At 38.7% G+C, this 27,418-nt stretch overlaps 1 protein-coding gene across 2 annotated transcripts in view; it reads right to left on the bottom strand.

Moving 5' to 3' along the window:
• The window catches only part of Cerkl (CERK like autophagy regulator), an 80,426-nt gene that overhangs the window by 17,890 nt on the left and 35,118 nt on the right, over positions 1 to 27,418 (bottom strand). For both annotated transcript variants that reach the window (XM_090342524.1, XM_090342525.1), the window contains exons 3-4: positions 11,224 to 11,355; positions 3,047 to 3,110 (exon numbers count right to left, since the gene is read on the bottom strand). In XM_090342524.1, coding sequence (XP_090198650.1) covers positions 3,047 to 3,110; positions 11,224 to 11,355 — 196 coding nt within the window. The remainder of the gene's footprint in view (positions 1 to 3,046; positions 3,111 to 11,223; positions 11,356 to 27,418) is intronic.

Below are 27,418 nucleotides of genomic sequence, written 5' to 3'. Positions count from 1 at the left end.
ATAAGAATATGTTCTAAGTGTCTGTTTGTAGCTCTTAGCTACAGTCCATTCACAATATTTGGGAAGTAGAGCACAACAGAGCTTCTGGAGAAACCAGAGACTTTATGGTGAGCCTTCTAATTTATATACACTACAAGCTAACATTCATTGCCTTTACACATACTATATTCCCACCAAGAAAATGCTAGGGGCTAGAATCAACAAAGGTTACTTAAATTAGGAAGCTGCAAGGCTAGAGAGCATAGACTAAAGCACAGTTCTCATCTGTTTTCCCAGCATCCTCTCAGCCTCTGCTCCCTGTGGTTAGCACTAGAGCTCAGCATAACCTAGAAACTAAGGCCCACTGTGTTGAAAAGCCAGCTCTGCTGAGGTTAGAGTCATTATCATGTTTACTATTACTATTATTACTACTGCTATTACTGTTGTTGATTCTAGACTGATATCAGAGTTTCACAACGTGGCTCAGGAGGTAGAGTGCTAGCCTTGAGAAAACCCAAGAATAGTGCTCAGACCCTGCACTCCCCAAAGAAAAAAAAACATTTTATTTTGAAAGGCAATAAGACCAGAAAGAGACTGAGTGAGTTAGGTAGGAATACATTTATTTATGTCAACAATTACTAGATCAGTAAGGTCATGTCTAAGCATAGCTATGGAACCTAAGGAAAGTCTTCAAAATGAAAACATCCTAGGAGATTGGGCTAAAAGAGGGGAAAATAAATCAACATTTTATAGGAGCTAATTTAACCACACTTAAGAGTTACTCCACCCCTGTCCTTTTAGCCCCCACCTGGCCGGTATCCATTTCCTGCAACTCATTTTGTTGGGCTTTGAGTTAGTCTTTCTAAAGAATTATACTCCACCAGCTCCCGCAACCCTCTTCCGTCTCCTTTTCTATATGTCAAACCAATTTTGGGTTGAGTGAATTTAACAAGAACAAAACAAAAGGCTCATAACAAACATTTCAGTTAAAAAAAATTTAAATTGTTGGGTCAAAAAAGACAGACTATAAGGAAATTAAGATTTTTTTGGAAAAAAGAATTATACTATTTGTGTTCTACATATATTCTATTATATTTCAGTTAATTCATTTATAACTGCTTGTGTGCAAGAGTACAGGGGTAAGAAGAATGAAGGAGTAGTAGAATGCAAATGGGGGAGAAGTGAAGATGTTAAAGGGAGGACAGATCAAGATGCATTGTATACATAAATTGCTTTGTTAAATGGCAAAAGATTCAATACAGAACCTAAAATTAAGAAGGTGAGGGAAGAGGTGAGGTGAGAGAGAATGATACACGGTGACATTAACAGAGAGACATTGAATTCATAAACTTCGCTGCTGAATGGCAACTCCTTCATACAACTACCTAAAAGAAAATTAAAACTACAAAAATTTAAAAAAAGAAGAATTACTCTAAGCTAGATGTTGCTGACTCACTCAGTCCTAGCTACTCAGGAGTCTGAAATCTGAGGATCGAGATTTGATGCCAGTCTAGCCATAAAAGTCCTTGTGCAAGTTTGTGTGGAAGACAGAAGCCTTTTACTTTGGTAATATAGACACATTCTTTTCAACAAGTTTCTTATCTCCCACCCTGTGATATATGACAAAAATAACTCACACACTTACTACCTTTTTAAAGCTCTCACCCATCCATTGCCAAAAAAAGTTATCTTCCTAAGTGGAATATGTTTTACACTTAGACACCAATGCAGGACATTAGCAAATCATTTCACATACCTTTTTAATGGCTATGAAATACATGTCACTTGCTTTGTTTTTAAGATTTGCATGCCAGTGAGCAACCTGCATTTCCAACAATGTATCACAACGAACAGTTTCCAGTGTCTACTGTAAACACTTGAAAATCACTAAATTAAGAAACTGTTAGAATTAGACTCTAATTGCCTGTAATCCTAGCTACTCAGAAGGCCAAAGTCTGAGGACTGTGATTCAAAGTCCGTCCATACAAGAAAGCCCGAGAGACTCCAATTAACCACCCTAAAAGAAAGAAGTGGAGCTGAGGCTGAAGTCATAGCCTTGAGCAAAACAGCTCAAAGACAATGCCCAAACCTTGAGTTCAAGTGCCAAACTGGCACAAAATTTTGTTGTATTTTATTCCTTCCAAAGCAAAGATAGTTACTGGATGGTTTTAGGGCTACCAGTTAATTTGCAGGAGATAAATACAGCATACCACACAATCATTATAGTATGTCCTATTAATGCTCTTGATACACGGTAAAGACAAACATTCCAAATTATAAAAGCAAATGTATCCACATTACATATAAGGCAATCTATAGTAGTTCTCATACTTTACCCTTTAGATATCTCTTTTTTTTTTGCCAGTCCTGGGCTTGAGCTCAGGGCCTGAGCACTTTCTTGGACTTTCTCAAGGCTAGAGCTCTACCACTTGAGCCTCAGCACCACTTCTGGCTTTTTTTCTATGTATGTAGTACTGAGGAATTGAACCCAGGTCTTCGTGTATGCTAGGCAAGCACTCTACTACTAGGCCAAACTCCCAATCCTAGATATCTTTTTTCCCCTTCTTTTCTTTTTTTAAACTTGAAAACATATTTATTTCTTGAAATGATCACAAAGTATCCCAGTGAATATTTTCCATAGAAATTTAGCCTTCTAGATTAATGTCTAGGTCTCATCAGAGATAATGTGGGGAGAGGGAGGACGGTTGAGCATCCTGTGGAAACCCTATTTTGCCAGGATCAAATTGAAAATGAGCCAAGGAGATCGAGAGTACTTTCTAACAACAAAATCATGCTGTTATAGAAACTATCAGACATAGCTCCATTCTGACTCCTGTTGCTTTTAGAGTTCACAGGCCGTAATGCTATGCTGTAGAGATCTAAAACACCTCAGTAGATCTTTTCATTGATGAAAGCTGATACTGTAGGATTTTTCCTCATGGGTCATCCACAGCTTAAGCTTTGGAATGTGGGACTTAAAAATCATAGTTTCCAAACATGTCATTAAAATCTAACAAAAGCGTTTAATGGCATAAGCTATAAGACACAGATTAATAATATAACCTACCCATCAAATCCCTGGAGTTCACATTCCTTCAGCAGGGACACAGCATGCCCTTCATATTCTGTGACTATCAAAACACAGACAAAAGTGAAATTTTTAAATAATGATCAATACCTTGTAGCTTGATTTGGCAAGATAATATGATTACCATAGGGTCATGTCATGAGACACTGTTTATTCCTGAATATATTTTAATCACAGCAAAGAGGATTAGGCCTTCAATTTTATAGTTTTATGTAGAAGAGCAGTGTATATTTGTTCCAACTCCATAAGTCATCTGGGGGTATCCAATACATTCTCACAAGAGAATTTATCTTGGTTCTTATCTGTGTTGTGTTGTCTAAATATGTTGTGTTTTAAATCAGAAGCATAGGAGCAGGAATATTTTGAAAATACAGCATATTAGCTGGCATTGAACAATCAATGTTAAATAATTTGGGCAACCTGATATGAATAAATTAGTGGAAAGATTAGTGCAAGATTTACATACCAGAAGAATGTGTATCTGGAACTGCTAGACTCAAAAAGGAAGCATTGGGTGTGAAAAGACAAAGTAAAGCCAACACTAATGAGAAGAGATCGAAACCCATAGGGAGGGTAAACTACCAGCCCACCAGAACCTGGATCCTCCAAGGAAATGAATCTGTCACACCATATCACTGGCTCCACAGTCACTGATGCCTGATGCAGTGCTGAAAACGCCAGTGAAGACAGGCTAAACATGCACACTGCAGATGGCAACAACCATCACAAGCACATTTACTATTTTCTGGGGCAGCGCTGCCAGAAGAGACAGCCCAGCTGTATCCACCCATCAAGGAGTTCTGCTGACGGACACTGCAGATGGATTTTTTGTGTAAGAATGTGCATCATTATATGCAAGATTACATTAATCTTTCATGCTTGTCTGTGCCTGGTGCCAGCACGGTCTGAGTTTTTCCTACCACCTTTCCAGATTGTGTTAAAAGTATTAGTCTTGGTGTCTCATAGAATCATGCTGCTCTCACAGTATTACTTCGTAATTCTCCTACAGGTTATTCAAAATGTTGCTGGCTTTCACATGAAGCCAGCACTTCCATTTAAAATTCTAATCAGAAAGGTGTAATGCAATTAAATATAAATGCTAATAGTAATAAAGTTAAAAGGATAAGTTCTCATAAAAGAGAATTGTACTAATCATTCATTTATAGCCATAAGCAAGTGCAACCTTAAAATGAAAAACAAAAGTCTTACACATACATATAGATATATATACATATATGTAATTAGGTATATGCATAGAAATATGTTGAGAATTAGTGAATAAAGCCATTATATATATATATTAAAGTTTACTGTGAAGCTCTTTAAATGCAATATACTATGACCTTTATATTATTGCCACTGATATTTTTCCTTATGTAAAATTAAGAATTTAATTTTTCTTTGGTCTTGAAGTGATATTTGACTATATATTAATGCAACCCACCCCAAAACTGCAGTTATAATGGATACTATGCATGTTGGATAAAATTTACTGGTTTGGAACAAAAGAAATAGAAGGGATTAGCCAAAAGGTCACACAAACTTAGACTTTCCAGTTCACTACAGAGTCATGGTGACAAAACAGCTTGGTACTGGCACAAAACAGAGCTAAATAACAATGAAACAAATTGGAAGGCCAAATAAGAAATAAACCCATATACCTACATACATATGGTAGTTTTAACAAAGTAGATAAAAATAAATGTTTTAAAAGAAAGACAACTTCTTCAACAAATGAGGAAAAAGTGGACATCTGTATGCAGAAGGCTGAAACCAATCCCTGTTTGTCACATTGTATCGGTACCAATGGAAGATGGAACAAGGACCTCAATGTAAGATTAGAAAACTTGAAATCATTATAGGAAGAAGTAGGAGAAACATTACAAAGTGTTGGCATTGGCAGGAAATTCCTGAGTGTAATAATAGGGCCTCAGTAAATAGGAAAGATGGGACAATACCAAACCAAAAAACTTCTGTACAGCTGGGAGCCAGTAGCTCCTGTTTGCAAGTCCTAGCTACTCAGGAAGCTAAGATCTGAGGGTCACAGTTCAAAGCCAACCTGGGCAGAAAAGTCCCTATGAGACTCATCTCCAATTAACCACTCAAAACCCAGAAGTGGTGCTGTAGCTCAAGAGGTAGGGTGGACAGCTAGCCTTGAACACAAAATGGCTCAGGGACAAAGCCCACAACTGAAAAAAAAAGGAAAAGGAAAATATAAATATAGCCTATAGAAAACCTATAGAATAAAAAATGATCCTTCAATTCCTGTTCCATTGCAGTCAGAATGACTTTTTTCAACTTTTAAAAAAAATTGTCAGAGTAATGTATAGAGGGGTTAAATTTACTTCTTGATTTACACATTACTTCTTGAACACTGATATCCCTTCTCATGTTTTTATCCCCCTTTCCTTCCTCTACCCCTTCTCAATCATCTTGTTTTCCCCCCTTCCCTTCCCTATTTCAAATAAACATATATATAGTATACCAGGTGACAAAGTCAGATACATTAACCACATGAGATCAACCATAAGGGAAAAAAAAGAGAAAAGAAATAACTTGCACATAGTACATTGAGAACAACAATCACAAAGATAAGTCTCTTGTTTCCTCTTTTTACAAACAGATTGAATTGCATTAATCACAAAATTTCCATGCATAAAATACACTGCTAACTCTACTTGTCTCCAGTGATGTTTCTACCTCTCTAAATCATGTGTGAATGTTGAAAACAGATTGGTCATAGATAAATAGATACTTACAGTTACAGGATAATGAAAACAACCCATCACTCAGAAAATATCTCCCTCCCCCCCTTTCTCCATTACCATTAAGATCTTAATTAAAATGTTGCAAAATGGAAGCTGGGAGTTGGGCTTGATGGTAGAGTGTTTGCCTAACACGAAGAATTGGGTTCGATTCATTGGTACTACATGCACAGAAAAACCCAGAATTGGTGCTCCGGTTCCAGTGGAAGAGTGCTAGCCGTGAGAAAGTCCAAGTACGGTGCTCAGGCCCTGAGTTCAAGCCACAAGACTGGCAAATAAAATGTTGTAAAATATTGGTGAAAATGAAGAGTGATGTCTGTCTACAGGCATCTTTGTGACCGATCCTTTTTCTTTCCTTTTAGCTTATGATTCAGTTTTACCAGATTGCCTAGATTTCTGCTTGGCAAGATCAGGAATCACAAATGATGTGTCCAAGAAATGGAAAGGAAAAACTTGAACTAGAACGATCAGAAGCCAACACACACACACACACACACACACACACACACACACACACACACACGATTTGGTAAAGAGACAAAATGAGAAGCATGATCCTAAAAGAAAGAAAAATGACTCAAATTCTCTTACTTTCTGACAATTGTGCCCTGCTCCTACACACCAGGTAAAAGTGTCTGGTCATTAGGAATTCCCACAGCTTTTTACTGACAGTGTTAATGGGGTTGATCCCTTGCTAATGCAGAGTGCAAGTGCCTGTTATGAACAGGAGAGATTAAGAACAGAGAGGATATCAGTCTTCAGATAATTTTAAAACTCTTCTACAATAATACTAAGTATGTACCTCTAGTACAATGTACATGTAGTACATCTATACTACAATAGATACCAGGTATTTTGTGCCTCTGTGAAGATAACACTAACTAGCAATCGCAAGGAGATCCATATCAGCTCTCAGGACTTCTGCTTGTGCATTTTATTCATAGCACAATGGTGCCAGGCCAGGCAGATTTGCAATTCAGCTAAGGCTCCTGATCTACCAGCTAGGTGACCCTGGACTGACTCAGCCTAAAAGCAAGGACACTTTGATGTCAGTATACATGACAAAAATTTTCGTAATATGTACAAATGTAAACTAAAGCTGATTTCAAGAACATTAAAGGAAATTGTCCTGCTGCTTCCAATGTACAATGCAAAGCCAAGGAGAAGTTGTCACCCACAGGGAGTGACAAGCACCTGTACTCCATGAACATATACCTGGATATGCACACATACACACACTGATAGTTCATGTAAGCGCACACACCTCCAAATACACTGCACTCTACATATGCCTGCACGCTATAATCCAAATACACCTGCACACTCTGTGTACACGCATATGCTCACCGGCACACCTGCTTTCCTCCACACATCCCTGCACTCCATACATTCTGCAGTCTGGGCATTTCATACACACCCACATATCTCTGCGATTACCCGTACTCCTCCATGCACATCTGCACTACATGAACACCTGCACTCCACTAGAGGAGGAAGACCAACTACAGGGCCTCTGATAAATTCCTGGTAGCCTTGACTTCTCCATCCATTGTGCTAGGAATTATTTGGTAAATCTCAGAATACCCATTACATCTGAAATGGAGTACAGTTTTCAAAATCTGCTTTATTGGGGCACAAGAGAAATAAACTATATTACATGTCCTCATGGGCTTCTCATCCATCCTTCATTGATCCTTGTACCAAGGGGTTACTAGAAAAAAACAACTCATTTTCTTTCAAATTTTTCCCCAGAAGATTTTCTGATACTAGTATTGGGCAAAATGCTACATTGGTGATGTCAGAGGGGCTGCAATAAAATGTCAGCTCAAATATTTCAAGAGAAAATGATCTATATTCAGAGAGAATCAGTACAAGCCAAAATGAAAGAGATAAAGTTTTTATTAATGTAATGAGATTTGTTTCCAAAAGAAATATATGAGTCATTCTTGGGGGCTTATGCCTGTAATCCCAGCTACTCAAGTAGCAGCAAGCAGGCGGATTATGATCCGAGGCGAGCCCTGGCAAAAATGTAAGCACAGCCACATTTCAGCAAAAGCAAAGCACACACACCACTAAATATCTGCAGTCTCAGCTACTTGCATGTCATAGGAGAGCTGTAGTCCAAGGCAAAAACACAGAAAAAAAATCACCAAAAGCAAAACAGATTGGGAATGTTACTCATCTGTCATATATGTATACATATATCTGCATAAGTATGTATGACATTATATATTATATTATATAAAATGCTAATCATATTTCCCAGCCAATTCAAGGTCCAAATTTCAAGCCCTAGTGCAGTAACATCAGAAACAACACAAAGGCAATAGGAAGGATTACTTGGTAATACACACATCCAGGTGTAATTTTTCAGCTCTGTTTTGTATTTATGCAGAACAAGCTTCTAAGGAATTAGTTATCATGCAATATAGATGCATATGAAACATATCTTTTGTATGGTCCTCTATATATTTCTTTGAAATGAAATGGAAATTGAATTTTTATGATTACACAATCTCAAAAAAAAATGAAACCCACAAACTTATGGCTACATTTTTGAAACTTTCTGACACACAAAGTAATGTCACAAAACATCATGGTAAGGTGAGCAGGAAGACTAAAATTTCTCCAGAATTCACAGGTTTATTTCATCTCTGGTATAAAACAGGGATTATTTAACATAAATATTTAGTCAGTAAACATGGTAAGATCATCTTATAAGCAATGAGATGTAATTTTATCACTTTGCCTGTAGGAGGAGTGTTAGGCAGCTAATAATTAGCAATTCTACCAATACAAAAGTAAGTTTTGTAGTTTTGCAATATCCTATGTTTTATGTTAAACAAAAACTTTATTTTTATGTTTGAATACAATATGAAAGTCATAGTTACAAATCTAGAAATCGCTCAGGCTGATAATACATACTTTGCTCTCCCATGTAATTGTTGCGTGGAGCAAAGCAACTTCCTGTCATCTTTCTTTTCTGTGACTTGGCTTGAGCCTCCTGTACTAGTCTCCTTTCTTCCCATTTCTCTCTCTTCCTTTTCAATCTTAATTCTATTGGTGGAGTCACCTTTGCTAAATCAGATTGCAATGATTTTATTAAACTAAAAATAAAAAACTATCCACAAACAGTGGATATCTACAAACAGTGGATCTAGTGCTGAATTGTAGCATTAAGATTCACCCTGAATTTCCACTCAGGCTTCCTATGGGATATATTTGGAAGACTCTTCCTAGAAGGCACTTTTCCCACTTGCTACCTCACAGAATCCAGAGTGAATTCAAGCATCTTCAGTCTTCAGAAGGGCATTACACTCAGTTCCCTGAAAGATCTGGATTGCCAAAGGAATGATTGCTTCATGCTGAGTACGAGTGCTATAAACACTGGCAGAGTCAAATAACTTCCATGTCTTATTTATGCCTCTTTTGGATTGAAACACATTTAATCTTCAATCTATCTGTATGTCTGTCTCTCACACACACACGCACATGCATATACACACATCACACGCATGCACGCACACATACACACACACACACACACACACACACACACACACACACACACACCTCTAGTAAAGAACAAAAACAGGGATCCATTCACTGACATATTTTTCAAGGATGGGAAGACCAGATTTAAGACAAAGTCAAATTGGGAAGGAAAGCAAGTTTTGAATACACTTCCATGTGTATTCATTCATGTGAATACATTTATATATATGTGCCTGCTACCTTGCCTTTCCTGTGTCACTTCTCTACTTCTCTTCTATCCTAAAAACTCTCCAGTTCACATAATTTTTCCCCGTCAAAATTAATGCTACCCTGAGACACTATAATTACGTATACCACAATTTTATTATTTACTATTTGAATACTAATAACCTAGCAGTTACCCAATACATTGCTCACTTTGCATTTGACATTGTTTAACCCAGAGCAAGCAATCATTCATCAAGAGACTGTGTCTTTGTTCCTGGTTTTTGCTCTATTGCCCAGCCTGGCCTCAAACTATTTTGCACAAAGGATCCTCTTGTTTCAGCCTTCAGAATAGGGAAGACTATAGATATGTACCCCATGTCTGGCTCCAATGAGACACTGTTGAACTGAATGATATATTGTGATATAAACTGTTCTATGGTGTTCATATATGAACAAAATGAATGATGAATGTGTAAATAAATTCACTCAATATTTAGTTATCACATTCCAGTATGGACTTCAACTCTTGCCACCAGCCATATGATTTCTCCTTCCTTTATGAATCACATCTAAGCAAGACAAAAGTCAAAAACACAAATGGAGGCTTTTCCCCACAGCCATATTACAATCAGAAACTGCTCTCATGCTCTCTCTATACATTGCAGGCTGATCTCAAACTCTCCACCTTCCTTCCTCATTTTCCCAAATGTGAAGATTGCCAACACGCACCATGCTCTTGACTTTTCATGGTAGTTTTTCTTTAACCTCTCTTGTAGCAGGTATCTTTTGAGGTGGCTGCCTGTCTCACAAAGCTTCCCTTTGTTAGGAACTGCCTTTTATTCCCCAACCTTTAAGGACTGTTCTGCAATGACTTTATTTACATTTCCAGACTCATCTCTGCAAATTTCAGTGGAGCCAATTCGGGTCATTCAAATCCTACCAGAGGCTTAGAAGTGGATCCAGGAAATTCCAGCTGTACTTTAAACGTGTCTCCTGAATAACCCTGTTATACAACAATAGACTTCAATAATTAAGAGCAAAATAGAAATAAACTTAATATCAACTTTTTCCGTCAGTCTCCAAAGTTCAGAAAAATACATTTCAAGTTAAATAGGAATCTAGTCACCAAATGTATAAGCCTAAAAAGATAAATGCTAAACTTATATCTACTAATTTAACATCAGCACATTTCTATTTTCCTTAGCACGAACTTAGTCAGCAGTTAAATGCTTAGCTTTGACCTAACCAGCAGGGGTCAGAGTCAGAACGAAAAAGGACTTGAAGAAGGATTCTGTGGAAAAACATTAACTGGGGGCGGGGGTGGGGGGGGAGTGACGGGGAAGGGGTGTAATCAACTGTAGTACCTATAACAGAAATGTGTAAAAAGTCACACTTTCCTGAAGACATCCAACAGTGCAGTGTCATTTAACGTCATACCTGCTAATTGTTAATGTCTAGAAAATAACTTAAAGAGAAAACATTGATATTTTAATAAAAAGAGAACAATAACAGAAGGCAAAATAAATTGTAATGCTTGAGCTGGCTGTGGTAGATAGGTTAAGAAGCCACAGAGAAAACTTTTAGTTATTGCATGTAGTTTGGCCAGTTGGAAGCAAGTATAAATTCTGGTGACCTTACTTCCTTTCAAACATTTTTCCAATAGTAACTTCTCTACTGAAGCTAACTTACTGGTTACATCCGTGCTTACTCCTGCTAGCTTCAGCAGAGGTTCAACCTTCTCATAATAGATGTGGAGAGCTTCTTTTTTGTGGCTCTGGGGGTTAAGGAGGATTTTCAGTGACTTAGGTCTGTTTGAAAAACCTAAGAAGAAAATAAGAAACATTAGAATGTTTTGTTAAACTTGTCATTTTTTTCCACCTTAAAATGACACAGGAATCCAGCACAAAGCCATACACATATGTAAGTCCTATTTGCTATTTCTATTCAAAATTCATACAAGTGTCTAAAGGATTATATTGTTTTACCCAAGAAATAGATTTGTTCATCCTGAGAAAAAATCATAAGTTATGAACTTTTTAAAAGAACAATAATAAAGCATTTCCTTCAGAAAGAAAGGTATACACAAAGTGACTTCATAATCATCAGGGCACACTTACACGTATCGACTAACTCACAGATGATCTATCAAATGTTACTTTCGCCTGTGTTCCTGGAGAAAAGTGATGAGCTGTAACAAATAGAAAGGCACATGGCTTCTCTAGAGATACAAATGCCCATTACTGGAACTGGGTCCTACACTGACCCCGGGGCTCCAATGGCTTGACCTGCTGCTGTTCCCAGAACAGCACCAGCCAGCCGGATGGGTCTCTGCCAGCACCCAGAGCCGTACATGCTAGTACTAAAAAGAGGGCTTAGGTCAGAGTTCAAGCCAGAAAAAGGGGCCAAGGGGAGAAAGAACCCTTCTCTAGGGACCTGGGAAAGCAATGCCTCTCTGCAGGGAGCCAATGGCAGCCTTGCCTCCCAGTTGGGGCTGAGATCTGATACTACAATTTTCTGGGCTTGCAGAATGCTTATCACTGAGAACGCAGTTGGAGCAGGTGCAAAACAAATTTTCTGTTGTTTGGAGGGGCCAGTGCCAAAAGAAAGCTGACAACCGTTTCTTTTATGGTAAGCTGCTCCCAGAAGACCGCATTTCAGGGTTACAAAAAGCAGTTATTAACATCTGTTCTTAATAAAAACCGTTGTGAAAGATAAATGAGGTGTCCATTACCCCAAAGTCAGTATTTTCTGTCTCAAATAGAGACAATCTTACATTTCTCATTATATTGGATGCAATAAATGTCTTTCATTGTGTTTCATTTTGTTCCAGTATTGAGGCTTGAACTCAGGGCCTGGGTGCTGTCCCTTAGCTTTTTCACCAATGACTTGTCTTCTCCCTCTTGAGCCACAGCTCCACTTCTGGCTTTTCGCTGATGAAGTGAACTTCCGTCCTCAGAGCTGAGTCTCCTGAATAGCTGAGATGCCAGGAGCATGGGCTGCTGATGGCATGCAATAAGCATCTTTTAATAGCACATATTGTTTGGAATTCAGGGGGAGCCGGGGATGAGGAATACATAGAGCCACTATGAACATGCACATGCCTAGGAACTGTCTCTACTGTAATAAGTCTGCATTAGTTTTCCAGTCACCCAGTGTAAAACTTCAACCCATGCCCAGTGCCTCCTCCTTTCAGTTGTTATAGTTATGTGAGCATCTGGATTCACAGGATGGCATCTGCTTGCCTCCCGGCCTTCCATCTTTCTGCTGTTATCCTCTGGTTCTAGGGTCAAAGCACTGGTGTCCTGGCTGTCCTCCCTTGGGTCTCTTGTTCCAGCTCCACAGCTCCCAACAGAGCTTCGCTTTTCTAAAGCTGCTAGAGCTGACTGCTGCTGCAGAGCCAGCCAAAGTCCTCAGACTCACTCAGAGCCCTCATTCTCCCCATCTCAACCCATCTTCTCTCCTCTACCACAAGAATGTTCAAGACACACTAAGCATTCCTGCTGAGTCCCATAAGAAGGGTCCCACTGTTAAGGTGTGGCTCATGGTTTCAGGAAGGAGGATGCAGCTACAACACAAGCAGCAGCCACCACAAACTTGTTAGCAGAGAGGCATGAAATGCAATGGCAAACATGAGAGGAAAGTGGCTAGTTCTTTCTAATCAGGGGTCTGGAAAATGCCCTTAGAAGGAGGGAACATTTGAGGGAAGCTTCTGACCTGTGCTGTTTTCACCTCCCAGAGTTCCTCCCTTCCTTACACTTCATTCTTCAGGTTGATGCTACTGCCTAGACTTTCCATTCCTGACACCATGCAAAAGCACAAGCAAAAGCATCAAACTCCAATTGTACAGAGGGTGTTCACATTCCACTTCAACTCCCTGTGTGTCTAAACACTGCACTATGGCCTCTTTTACTCACATGGTTTTCTCTTCCCATTACACGCATCCCCTTTTTGTGAAAAATTCTATTTTTCCCCCTCATAGCACATCCTTTCAGGAGGCCTTTGTAAGTAACTTGTTTTCCCCCTCTCTTCTCTGTGCCTGGTTCCCTCCATGTACTTCTGTTACTTATTCCTTATTGACTTCTACACATCACTCTAACGGAGATTTAATATCTTAAGACTTCCATTGCCAACCCTGAGGTGATGCAGTGACATGATGACAGAAGCATATTGCACAATATATAGTGCACTGTAAATGGTTTACTACATATAGTATATCAAATATATACTTCACTAAATCAAGGTCTTCGAAATACCCAACTCCATAGATAGTATTGACGCTAAAGAAAGAAAAAAACTGAAAATTTCTTAGAATTACGACTAATCAATATACAAGTCATGATAGAGTAAGAAAAAATTTTATTTTCAATGATTAGAACATCAACTGACATGGGCAGTCAGCAAGTGGTAGATGACAAAACCTCCCAGTGACAATTTGGGGGCAAATATTTACATTTGTCCCTTCATGTAAGTCATGATTCACTTTAGAGGACATAAAATGGGTGACAACTAAATCCAATGTGTGATTCTGGATCAATTATCTTTGTAGGTAATTGACCTTGAACTCAGGGCCTAGGCCTTGTCTCCGAGCTTATTTTGCTCAGGTTTAGCACTCTACCACTCTAAGCCACAGCACCACTTCTGTTTTGTGTGTATGTGGTTAATTAGAGGTAAGAGTCTCATGGACTTTTCCTGTGTGGGCTGGCTTCAAACTGCAATCCTCAGATCTTAGCCTCCTGAGTAGCTAGGATTACAGGCGTGAGCCCCCTGGGCCCAGCAGGATCACATTTTTAAGAAAAATGCTCTAAGAGATTATACTGCTGTCCTATAATCAAGAAAGACTAAGTGGTAAACCTTGGGATTATTCTTTTCAGATACATCGAGAACAAGAGTATAATTTAGACAGGACTGAAACTCTTGTCCCAAATCACTTTTTTTTGTTCTTGTCATTACTTTAAGTGTTTTACTATCTTTTCTCTCTAAGATTTTGGCTTGCATTTAATTGCATCCACATCTTTCTATATTCATACTAAACCTAAATCATCCATTCCATCTGATGAAATATCGATATTGTTTACTTTATCTGGTGTTTCTGTCAGATTGCCCTCTTTCTACCTCTAGGAGAAGCTGTCCCAGTAAAGGTTGCATTATTTTAAAGAAAGAAAGAAAAAAGAAAACTAATAAACTGCTTTCATTTTATTTCTCCTTCCTTATGTTCCTTGGTTTATTCATGCCCGATTTATACCAGGTACAGTCCAAGAAAGGGGTGCCATCTGTAAGCAAGAACAGCCTGAAAAGACAGAAACAAGTAGAAGAACTTAGAGTATGTTGAATATAGGTTAATTTTAAAGACAAAATTTAAATTCCCAGGGGTTTGGGATGTAGCTTATTGGTAGAGTGCTTGCCTAGCATGTATGAAGCCCTGGGTTTGATTCTTCAGTACCACATAAACAGAAAAAGGCAGAAGTGACACCGTGGCTCAAGTGGTAGAGTCCCCAGGCTCTTAGTTCAAACACCAAGACTGGCAAAATAAAATATTCCAATAGAGGAAAGGGAAGAAAGGCAAAAATGACTTCCGTTCAGGGGTCACCCAGATCCTTGAGCTATTTCCAAGAACTTTGCCTGCTGTTGTGGAGGAGGAAAAGCATGGTGAATTTTGTACAATGCAACCATGCAACCTTGGGTGTGAAAAGGCTCACTTGTGTGAAAGTAGACGCAGGGGACCAAGGGATGATAGATCTATGACATTGAGAGTGGGAAATGATGTTGCACTTTTAAGAAAAATTCACCTCTAGATAAATTTCAAAACCGGTGCCGACCAGATTTTTCAATGCCTTCGTTACATGCTGTTTGAAAGAAATATTTAGTGATGTCAAATCTTGGTTGGATAAGGCAAAACGAGGACATAAGTGAACTAAAAATGAGGGATAAATTGATAAACCCAATAAGTTGCAGCCACGATGGGGTTGAAGGATTTAAGGAGGGAGAAGACTAGTGAGGCTCAGAAGACCAAAGGCAGCTGGGAAGGCTTGATGTTTATTTATAGTAAGAAGACTCCACAAAGTGGAATATTCATCAGAATCCACTTCCACAAATACGTGGGTGTGGGTTTACTAGTCTAAGGTGGGTCTGTCTGAAACAGGTTCAGGAAATGTTGAGGATGTTTGTGTGGGGCCTATTTGTAAAGTTATAGTGCAGTAGTTATGTGGATGCAGTGGATCCATGAAGGCAAGGAAACCAAATACTGAGGAAACACACAAACATTTGAAGTCATAACAAGAACAGAGTTAGAGTGACATGAGACAGGAGTTTGGATCTTCAAGTGGTAAAATGAATCACATAGTCAACATACAACCCTATATCGTGCTAACTAGAGATGTCTGATGGATTGGAAGATTTTTAAAGAACAAAAGAGAGAACGGTGCAATGGAAGGCACACTTCAAAACACCCTCAGCATCTATCTCCAGGGCAGGTGGTAGGAATGCTGGACAGGAAAAAAAAAAGAATGTCTCCACTAAAGAGGACTATAGGAGGCGCTATAGGATCTCAGGAGAACGAGGTGTCTCTCAAGCAAGAACGCAGGAGGTGGTGGGGGAGTAGCTGAAAATGCTTTGCTAATGGTGGCCCATCATTCCAGATGATAGAACAAAAAAAGGTGACAAGAGTTAAGAGAGAATGGTGTCAAGTCAGAGCATAGTCAGCACGCTAGCAAGCAGGATTGTTTGTAGTATTTGTGCTTGGAGAATAGAGCTGTGGGAATAGTATCTTGTCCAGGCACACAAATCTGTAAGAATAATATCAAAGCTGGGTCCGGAGGTATGGTGCCCAGATCTCAAAGGTCTTCAGAAGCCTGTCTTCTCTCAGCCATCTGGGCTATGTCTGGATCTGAAATCATATCTGTATGAGACTCTGTACCAACTGACCTCAGAGGAAACACTCCATTTTTGAGAAACATGCCAATTTTTATATAGGTGTGTGTGTGTATGGTTCAGAATTTAAAAATCTTCTTAACCCAGGAATATTCTGTATGTATACCTACATGTATCTGTCTGTGTCTCTTCACATAAGAATATCCATCCCTATGTTATTCTATATCCTACCTTCCCTTTCACCATACCTGATACTTGATTTCATGTCACTATTGGCATACTATCTTTCTCTAGTTCACAAGATATGAACTAACCTCTTTTAATTTAATGAGACCACCCTCTGGGAGGTGAAGAGTTAGATTGTGTCCAATCCGCTATCACTGTTTGCTGCCATGGATGTTGTCAATTTGATGAAGAGTAGACAACTGCACACATTTATTTGGCTCAAAAATATGGCTCAAAGAGAATGCACTCTTAGTTTTACTAGTCTTTCGGAGAGGTAAAAACCTGAAGATATTCAAGAGCTACTTCTATTTTTCCTTGAACTGTTACTTTTTATTTGTTCTTTTTCCCTTGTATATTCTTTGTCATATTATTTTATAGAGGTGTGTTAGGCCATGAGAAAATTAACTTTTTTATATGAGTGGTCTTGGTTTCTCTTTTCTTTCCTTTTTACTTGTATTAAGTATTAAACTCAGGGACCTGTGGTTGTTAAGCTGGCACTCTACTATCTAAGCAACATTTTTAGTTCATTGTCTGTGTGTGTGTGTGTGTGTGAGAGAGAGAGAGAGAGAGAGAGAGAGAGAGAGAGAGAGAGAGAGAGAGAGAGAGAGAGAGAGAGAGAGAGGCAGGCAGACAGAGACAGAGACAGAGACAGAGAGAGCGATGATCTTGGAATTTGAACTCAGTGCTTCTTTGCTCAAGGTTTGTACTCTACCACTTGCACCCCAGCTCCACTACGGCCCTTCAGTAGATAAACATCTAATAGACTTTCCTACCTCGGCTGGTTTTCAACCTTGATCCTCTGAGAGATCTCAGCCTCCTGAGTAGCTGGGATTACAGACATGAGCCACCGACAATCTGGTTCCTGTCCCTATTGCATCGGCTGTTTGCAAGGTAGATTTTCGCTTTATGCCTAGGCTACCTTGGACGTTGGTCTGCTTCCTATGCTGTTGAGAATGACACATGTTCACCACCTCGCTGAGCCATTGGGCTGCCCCTGTTCTGGGGATAACAGGCTCATACCACTGGTTTTGATGGAGTCTTGAAAATTTTTATGCCAGGACTCTGAGAAGTGGTATGCTGGTCTCTGCCTCCCCTCTTACTAGGATTACAGGCTTGAGTCACTATGCCTGGCTCAATTTATTATGTTCTTAAAACCTCTCTAAAATTTATTTCTCTTTGTATTGCTATCAATGTCTTTTCCCCTGACTCATCTCCTAACTGGATCATATCAAAACTATTGATTTCTACTACTAAGCCTTCCTTTGACTCTCACATTTTCAGTCATAGATCTTCACTTTATTTTCTTGGATGCTCCAGGTTAACAATGATTTTATCTGCAACAGTGATCATTTTACAGTCCTTTTTCCAACTGGTACGTAAATCTATTTTCTTCTAGTCTACTTTTGTTAGTTGGTCCCACTAGAAGAATGTGACTACCAGTGCTGACAAAGGATACTTCTGTGAGTTCTAGAATTTGACAAAAAATACTTTGAATTAGATATAGATTTTCACATTGGCAATGCACTCACTTATTCTTATTTTTCCCCCCTCAGTCCTAGGGCTTAAACTCACGCCTGGGCACTGTTCCTGAGCTTAGCACTGTGTTACTTAACTAGACCTCCACTTCTGGCTTTTTGCTGGTTAATTGAAGATAGAGTCTCACAATTTTCTTGCCCATGCTGGCTTCAAACCATGATCTTCGTATCTCGGCCTCCTGAGTAACTAGGCTTCCAGGCCGGAGTCACTATTACTGGCTCATATCCATATATTCTTATCTCATTAAGAATCACTTATTGGAACTCATAGCTAAGATGATCTGTTGTTCTCTCTTTGTTGACTTGCATTATCAGATACTGTTGTCAGTTCCACACAGGAAATGAAGTTGCTTGCATCTTCAAAAAGCAATTCATGGAATCTGAGGGCTTCCCACCACTCTTCTGCTGCCCTTGCTGATATATGATCATTTCCTGCACTATTAAAGCATCTATATGTTATCTCCTACTCCAGGCCCACTATCCACTCACCTTGCCTACTCTGTGCTTAGCAGCAAAATCTCTTCTAGAGTATGAAGGCAGATTAGGTCATTATTCTATTTCAAACCTCCAAATGGCTCTTTTTTCTTAGCATAATCATAAAACACATACATAGCTGGAAGGACTATTAGCAATCTACACTCAGCCACCTCTGCAACCTCTGTGACCTTCTCTGCCCAAAGCTGACTCCTCTTCTCACATGAACTTCTTTCTCATATCCTATGTACTTTCTGTTTCTTCCTCTGCATGGGACATGTTCCTAAGATATTCATACAACCTCCTTCTGCCATTACTTCCCTCTTCTCAAACTTCACAAGCCATGAAGCCTGCCCTGAATGACCACTTTGTCCAAAGGAATAAATAGAATTATCTTATTGCCTGTGGGCTATATTATTATGCTCTTGTGTAACACTATAGATACATGGTATTAAATTTTTTTGTGGTTTTTGTGGAGGAGGGGCGCTGCCAGTGCTGGAATTTGAACTCAGGTCCTGGGCACGGTCCCTAGGCTTTCCTTAAGGCTAGTATTCTACCACTTGAACTACAGCACCACTCCCAGCTTTTTCTGTGTATATAGTACCAAGGAATCAAACCCAGGGCTTTGTGTATGCTAGGCAAGCACTCTACTTCTAGGCCATATTCCTGGCCCTAGTGAATGTTTTTGATTCCTTCCCTACCATTAATAAAAAAGCTTGTTGATCCAGGTTTGTATCCAGTATACAATAACGATGCATAGTAAATGCACTCTATCACTAGGTCAAATTCCCAGCAATGATAATATTCTCTATTTTATATATGCTTATTTGTTTTTTTGAAATCAGATAGGGAAGCGGGGAAAACAAGATGAGGGGTGGGGATTGGGGAAGAGAAATGGGGACTAAGACATGAGAAAGGGTATCAATGTTTGTGAAGCATGCACCTTCTATCTGGTGAATATAATGTAACCCTTCTATTAATTACAATAAAAATATATGAAAAAAATTCTAGGAAAAATAATTACAAAATTACAGTCTCCATTGCATTCAAGAAACCAAAAATTGAACATTGACAAACAGTGCCTGTAATCCTACCTACTTATGAGGCTGAGATCTGAGGATCAAGGTTCAAAGCCAGCACAAGCACAAAGGACCTGAGACTCTTATCTCCAATTAACCTCTAGAAAACAGGAAGTGGGGCTTGGCTCAAGGGTAGGGTGGTAGCCTTGAGCTGAAGAGTTCAGGGTCAGCGCTCAGGCCAAGTTCAAACCCCAGAACCACCCCCCCCCCCACACACACACACAAACACACACACACAAAAATAAACAAAATAATCTAGTATTATAAAGCATTTATAGTAATTAACTTTAAGCCAAATACAAAGTATTCTTTGAGACATATGTCTAAATTCTTTGGTAGAAACACAGCATAGAAAAGCAGAAAGTTTTGAATTACTTCTAAGTCATACTTCCTTTAAATAAACGTAATCTAAAATCTATCTTGTGCTTAGTTTCTAAATCTGCAAACTTAAAGCAAGAAAATCATATGTAACTCAGAAGATCTTTTCTAAATTATATATAAAACAGTACTAAAATAAATTATGACAGTTTTTACTCAGGCCCAAATGCATTCACCTTCCAGACACAAATAGTCAGATAACCAACCTTTGTCTGAAGGACACTGCTTTGCTTGAGAGAAGCAACCTCAGTTTTCTTATCCGGTCTCCAGTGATGAATGTCATCCTTCAGGGCCATCCAACACACACAGAGGAAGGCAAAGGCAAAGAGCAAGTGGCTAAAGGGATGGCACCATAATGACAAAAAGCTAAGACAAAATTGGTCCTGTGGAAGTGACAGATGACTTGTAAACCTATCTTTAATGAAAAACAAAAGCAATACAATGGTTTCTTTTAAAATAAAAATCATTTGGGGCCGGGAGTCTGGCCTAGTGGTAGAGTGCTTGCCTAGCATGCACGAAGACCCAGGTTCGATTCCTCGGCAACCCCATACATAGAATAAAAAAAGCTGGAAGTGGTGCTGTGGCTCAAGGGTAGAGCACTAGCCTTGAGAAAAGTCCAAGGACAGTGCTCAGGCCCTGAGTTCAAGCCCCACAATTGGCAAAAAAAAAATCATTTAAAAGCTAAAAAATAGGCTAGGAAGGTTGATAGAAAGAGAGAGTTCTTAAAGAAAATGAACCTAAGAAAATGAATTATGCCAGCTATCGGTGGCTACTCCTAGCTCCTCAGGAGGCTGAGATCTGAGGATATCAATTCAAAGCCATTCGAGGCAGAAATGTCTGTGAGGCTTTTACCTCCACTTAACTATTAAAGAGCCAGTGATTGAGCTGTGACTCATGTGGCATAGTGTCATCCTTGAGGATAAAGGTCAAATGAGAACATTGGGCCCTGAGTTCATGCCCTGATACTGGCACAAAAAGAAAAAGAGTGAGAGAGAGAGTGACAGACACACAGACAAACAGAGACAGGGATAGGGACAAAAACAGATATCCAGAGCCAGAGCAAGAAAATGAATTAGTCACAAGATAAATAACAAAGGGATATTTTATGAGAAAACACAGACATGCCTTCTTGACTAAACAAAAACCAGCTCAGGCAATCCAGAAATACGACACACTAGAAAGATTTAAATAAAACCACTAGTCATGAAGAACTATGAAAACCATCTCAGAATGGGAAAAGCCAGGGATCAAATGGTCATGCACTTGCCCTCGCTTGCCACATTCAGTTATGATTTTACATTGTTTAGTGTTAAAAAAAAGCTGGTAGAAAAGAAATATTTTGAAGTAAAGATGATTTCTTTTTTATATAACTTTACCATAGAATAAACATCCCCCATATAGAGAGAATGCAAGATTTAAATAATAGTGGGATTGGCCATTAATATGCAAGTGGCTCAACTGTCAGTCCTAGGGTAACTTCTCAATTCTTACTTGGTGGTAGAGAGTTTTTCAGCAAGCCAGTGTGTAAAAAAAACCCTGCCACATAAAGCAGAATGGCCAACTGTTCCTCTGTGAGTAACAAATGTGCTAATAGGTACTAGTTTAAACTTGATCCATCAGTGAGTCAATGAACCATGAAGGGTGGGGGTTAATCGGGGTATTCTCCAAACAAAGGCTCCCAGAGCAACAGGGCCCGCCCACACTCACATCTGTGCCCTTCTAAGTGCAGAGACTGGTGGATGTTACCCACTCCTAAGAGGACCTACAATCTTGCCATAATCCCTCTAGATTCACAAAAATCCCACATATAACAGCAACCAATGTGTTACCAAGATAAAATCCAAATCCCTGAAATAAACACCAGTTATTTAAACCTCATCCTTTAATAGACCTCATTGTTCTCAGATTGTACTAATATCAGACTAACCTGTTAATGTATAACTACCATGGCTAAAAATAAATAAATAAATAAATAAATAAAGCCTTACACAAGGAAGAGCCCACAGCTCTCCAGCAAAGCCTTGAGTTGGCAATGTTCTACCTCAAGGGAACTCAAATGCCTCCATTTCCCTTTCCTGATAAGAAAAGCTTATGGAAACTTATCTTGGATACTAATAAGAAAAATCGTCTTAACATCATGGTGAAGGCAGACCCTGTGACTTCTAAATTTAGATGCAATTTGCTGACATAAACAACTCTGGATTTCTAGTAGTTGAATCTGACTCAATAGCAATTAGTAGAAAAGATCACCTGATAGGAAATATTCACTCCAATACCTTTTTTAAGGATAACAAAGGAACAGAGACATGAGAACACCCAAGGTGGCCAGAGAGAAAACAAAATCAAAGTTAAATCATTCATTCAATTAATTATTTTTAACCTTCCCTAACCTGACATAATGTGTGTTTGCATGTTTCAGAAGTTGCTCTAGAGCAGAGCTGCTCATCACTCATCCCAATTAAAAATATGGCTAAAAAACAATATGTCACTGATTTCAAGAAGTATTATCTTTTCTCTTGTTTTTGTCTTACTTAGGAGCAGTTAAAATAATTACACCATTACACTTAAAATACAAATCACCACAAAAATCCGATTTGTCATCCATCCCAATTTTGGATATTGTAAAACAAATTAAACAATAAATTTCATGAACGTGTGTGTGTGTGTGTGTGTGTGTGTGTGTGTGAGAGAGAGAGAGAGAGAGAGAGAGAGAGAGAGAGAGACAGAGAGACAGAGAGAGAGAGAGAGAGAGACAGAGAGAGAGACAGAGAGAGAGAGAGAGAGAGAGAGAGAGAGAGAGAGAGAGAGAGAGAGAGAGAGAGAGAGAGAGAGAGAGGGAGGGAGGAAGGGAGGAAGAGAGGGAGAGAGAGAGATTGATTTTGGCTCACGGGTAGCTCCCTACTGTTTGAGCTGTAGCTTCGGTTTCAGCATTTTGGTAGTGAATTGGTTTCACAGGCTTTTGGTCTAATCTGGTTTTGAACTAATATCCTTAGATCTTAGTCTTCTATATAGCTACAGTTGTAAGTATGAGCCACCAGTGACTGGTGTCATGAATGTATTTTTTAATTTAGTGAATTTAAAGAATTTCTACATGAGTAAAATTTTGAAACAAAGTGAAATGAGTAATTTTTTAGGATGACATAACCTATGCATGCTAAACAAGAGTTTAAAAAGCTCAGTTTTCATAAACCAAATATCAGTAGCTTTTAAAATCTATTCTCTGTGAAAGTATGGGCCAAAAGGGATTTGCAGGAAATAATGGCAAACCTAGAAACCAGATAGCCCAGTGCTGGGTCAGGAATCTCAGACATATTAGAAGGAACTTCCAGACCCTATGAAGGAAGCAATTGGAAGGCTAAACACTGGACAAGACAGAGAATGCACCCCAGACAAAACTCAACACCCCATCCAAGAGAAGCATTGCCCAAGACAAGAAATTCAAGCTATAGAAAAGGTAGCTGGAATCACAGTCTGAGGTCAGTCCTGGGGAAAAGTTTGGGGTCCTCTCTGAAAAGTAACTAAGGCAAAAAAGGCCAGGAACTTGAATGAAAAGTAGAATACCTATCATAGAAGCAGAAGGCCATGATTCTGAACCCCAGAACTGAAAGTGGGAGAAAAAAGTATTAGAGAATTTAATGAGACAAATAGTTGTGGTCTAGAATCAGAGAGGTTTGTGACAAATTATTCCACACCAGCAGCTGCTCAATTTTAGATTAAGATTAAACTAGTTTAAGTCTTTGGGTAGCTTTTTAAATTTCACTTTTCTTGTCTGTAAGCTAGAGATGATGATTAAAATAATTCAGTTTCATTATTTGATGTCACGCATTACTTCAGCTCCTCAAATCTCACAAACTCATAAAATAAGTTATTTGTTCCCATTTTGATATGAGAATGTATTTGTAGTTCCTGATGCTATTATGAGGATTTAATGAGATAATTCATAAATGCTGCTTACAAAAATATCTGGGATATAGTAAACGCTTAGTAAATGTAAGCCATTATCATTAGGATTTTAGTTCTTAAAATAATGGCTCCTCTAATATTTGGTAAATGAAGAAATGTTGACTAATTTACTTAACAGCTTGAAAACTCAGTTTAACATTTTACTGGAAACATTTAGAGACAATGTATTTAGCACTTTGAAATATAATCACATGACAGAATCTGACAAAGCTGACAAATCATTTCTACGAAGAAGTTTACTTTCATAAAAAATAAGTTCAGGGAGCAGGAATTTGGCTTAGTGTTTGTCTTTTATGCACGAAGACCCACATTTGATTCTTTGGTACCACATACCTAGAAAAAGCTGGAAGTGGTACTGTTGCTCAAGTGGTAGAACTCTAGTCTCGAGAAAGCTCAAAGGACAGTGCTCAGGCCCTGAGTTCAAGGGCCTGGACTGGCAGAATAATGAAGAAGAAGAAGAAGAAGAAGAAGAAGAAGAAGAAGAAGAAGAAGAAGAAGAAGAAGAAGAAGAAGAAGAAGAAGAAGAAGAAGAAGAAGAAGAAACCACTATGGAAAGCAGTATGGCAGTTCCTCAAAAGACTAAACATAGAGCTCCCCTATAAACCAGCAATTCCACTACTTGGCATTTACCCAACCATCCAGAAACAAGGGCATACTAAATCCACTAGCACAATGTTCATTGCAGCACTATTTACCATAGCAAAGATATGGAACCAACCCAGATGTCCCTCAGTTGATGAGTGGATCAACAAGTTGTGGTATTTGTACACAATGGAATTCTATGCTGCTGTCAGAAAGAATGACATCGCCCCATTTGTTAGGAAATGGAAAGACTTAGAAAAAATCATATTAAGTGAAGTAAGCCAGACTCAAAGGAACATAGGCTCAATTGTTTCCCTCATTTGTCATAATCAGTAGAAACCTTGGGCTCTACTAGCAGAGATGTGCAATAGAGCAAAATCTTGATACATAAGGCCAGATAGTATGAAGCTAATTGAAAGGACCTCCAGGATATCGAAACAAAAGCCATATAACGAATGATTGCTGTCCTTAATGTACTATGTTGTCTCTCATCTCCTTAGTATCTCACTTTGTTATCTGATATATTGAATTTATTTGTATTTGGTTATTTGAAATTTGATAGGGAAGGGGGGAAACCAAGACAGGTGGGGGGTGTGGGGGGGAGGGAAATGGGTACCAAGACATGTGAAAGGGTATCAATGTACGTGAATTAATGCACCTTGTATCTGGCAAATATCATGTAACCCTTTTACTAATTATAATTAAAAAATGCAAAAGAAGAAGAAGAAGAAGAAGAAGAAGAAGAAGAAGAAGAAGAAGAAGAAGAAGAAGAAGAGGAGGAGGAGGAGGAGGAGGAGGAGGAGCAAAGAATTTCCTCTTAACAAAAAATTTTGAAAGTGATATACTTGAGAATAAATATAGTCCTTAATCTATTCTTAAAATAGTCTGTCAATGATAAAAGAATATGGCTTTTTCACATATCATTTGTTATTACATAATTATAATTGATTACCAAAAAAATCCTTGTTAAAACAAAAATGCTACAAATTTGACAAATCCCCCTGGGAAGACTGCCATCCTTCCCAAGTAGAATAATTTGTAAAGAATTAGTTTTGGCTCATCATTCCTGAAAAAGAAGGGGAAGGCTGTGAGTATTGGCTGATGGTGGTAGAAACGCAAAAGGAAGCCTTAGTTGTACTCTCTCATCTTCTACTCTGCCCTGAGAATCAGGCACCTGGGATGCATGGATAAGAAGAAATGTTAACCTTAAGTAATTCAGGAATGGGTACTGTGAAACCCTTAGGAACATATAAAGTAATAAGACTTTTTCTGAAATCTTTGGAGCTAGGTGCCAGTGGCTTGTACCTATAATCCTAGCTACTTAGGAAGCAGAGGTCAGGACATAGGCCTGGCGGAATGTTCCAGCTGCACAGAGAGAGAGAGAGGAGGAGGACTGAGATCCAGGCACATCCTCAAAAACAATTCAAGACCTTATTTGAAAAATAATGAACTTAAAGGGGATTGGGTCATGGACAAAATTTCAAACCCTAGTACTGAAGGAAAACATTATCTTTGGCAAATGTAGCATGCAGGTTATTAAATCAAACTGTATTGGCTCAAGTCTTCAATATGGTTCCTGACCCTGGCAACATATTATATCCATCAGGCAGCCTCTTGTGGGAAACCCATTCCTGGCCTGCTCTGATCTATTTAATGAGACTTCTCCATCCTCCGCCCAGAACACCAGATCTAAGAAAGATGAACCTGTTTATGTGCATACTGGTCCTAATGCTTGATCTCCAGGCCTAGGCACCGTCCCAGTGCCTTTTCTGTCCAGGGCTAGTGAGCTACCACCTGGCCACAGCTCCACTTCCATCTTTCTCAGTGCTTAATTAGAGATGAGAGTCTTATGGGCTTTCTGCCCAGACTGGCTTTGAACCATAATCCTCAAATCTCAGCCTCCTGAGCAACTACATTTCAGATGTGAGGTACCAGCACCAGGATAGAAGGATATTTTTTTAAATGAAAGGTACACAAACATATGTCATAACAAAATGCCATATTTTTATACTATCCCATTTTTTATGCTTTCCATTTCTCTTTATGTTTGATCCTGTTCGATGTAGCTATTTGCCACTCACTGTTCTCTTCTGTGAAGTTCATGTGGGATTCAATATTTTCTATGTCTAAGAACACTCTTAATAAATTTTTCACAATGTAAATTGTTAGAAAAGAAATGGTTCAAAATGCCAAATTACCATTTCTCTGCCTTTTTCTACTAAATGTTATTATACTTATAAAGCCTATAGTTACCTGCTATGCTGTCAGCTTAAAATTTCAAGCATTTGAGAGTTGTTGCCTTCTTCTTTGACAATTTGTTATTTTTTTGTAAATTTCATCATATCTTCTTCATAGTTACGGTGCACAGCATAAAATATAAGCTTCATATATAAACCATGTTAAAATTATGATTATTTTAGTTACATCAAAAGACCAAAAAATCAAGGCATGACTACCTTCATGTTTTCATATTTGAAGGAAAGAAAAGTGTGGTGGTGGGAGGAGTAGAAAATATAACCCTACTTGTTGGAGAAAGACAAAATTTAAAATAAGTCAATGCAACACATTTGGTTTCACCAGAAGTCCAGTTAAAAGTGAATTCATTGTACTTATTTAACTGTGAGTTGAGCTGTATATTTTTTGTGATATAAACATCTATATATCCATCATCCATCTGCCCTCTGCATCAAATTTAAATTAGCCACAAATACTAATTCTTTAGGTGGAAATATTAAGGGCAGTGGTAACAAATGACAGCTCTCATGTGCTGCAGCTCTATGG

This window comes from Megascapheus bottae, chromosome 12, assembly GCF_031878675.1.
Source record: "Megascapheus bottae isolate mThoBot1 chromosome 12, mThoBot2.hap1, whole genome shotgun sequence".
In the NCBI taxonomy this organism is placed as follows: Eukaryota; Metazoa; Chordata; class Mammalia; order Rodentia; family Geomyidae; genus Megascapheus; species Megascapheus bottae.
Note: the sequence above shows the minus strand (reverse complement) of the source record. Positions and strands in the feature narration are given on the sequence as shown.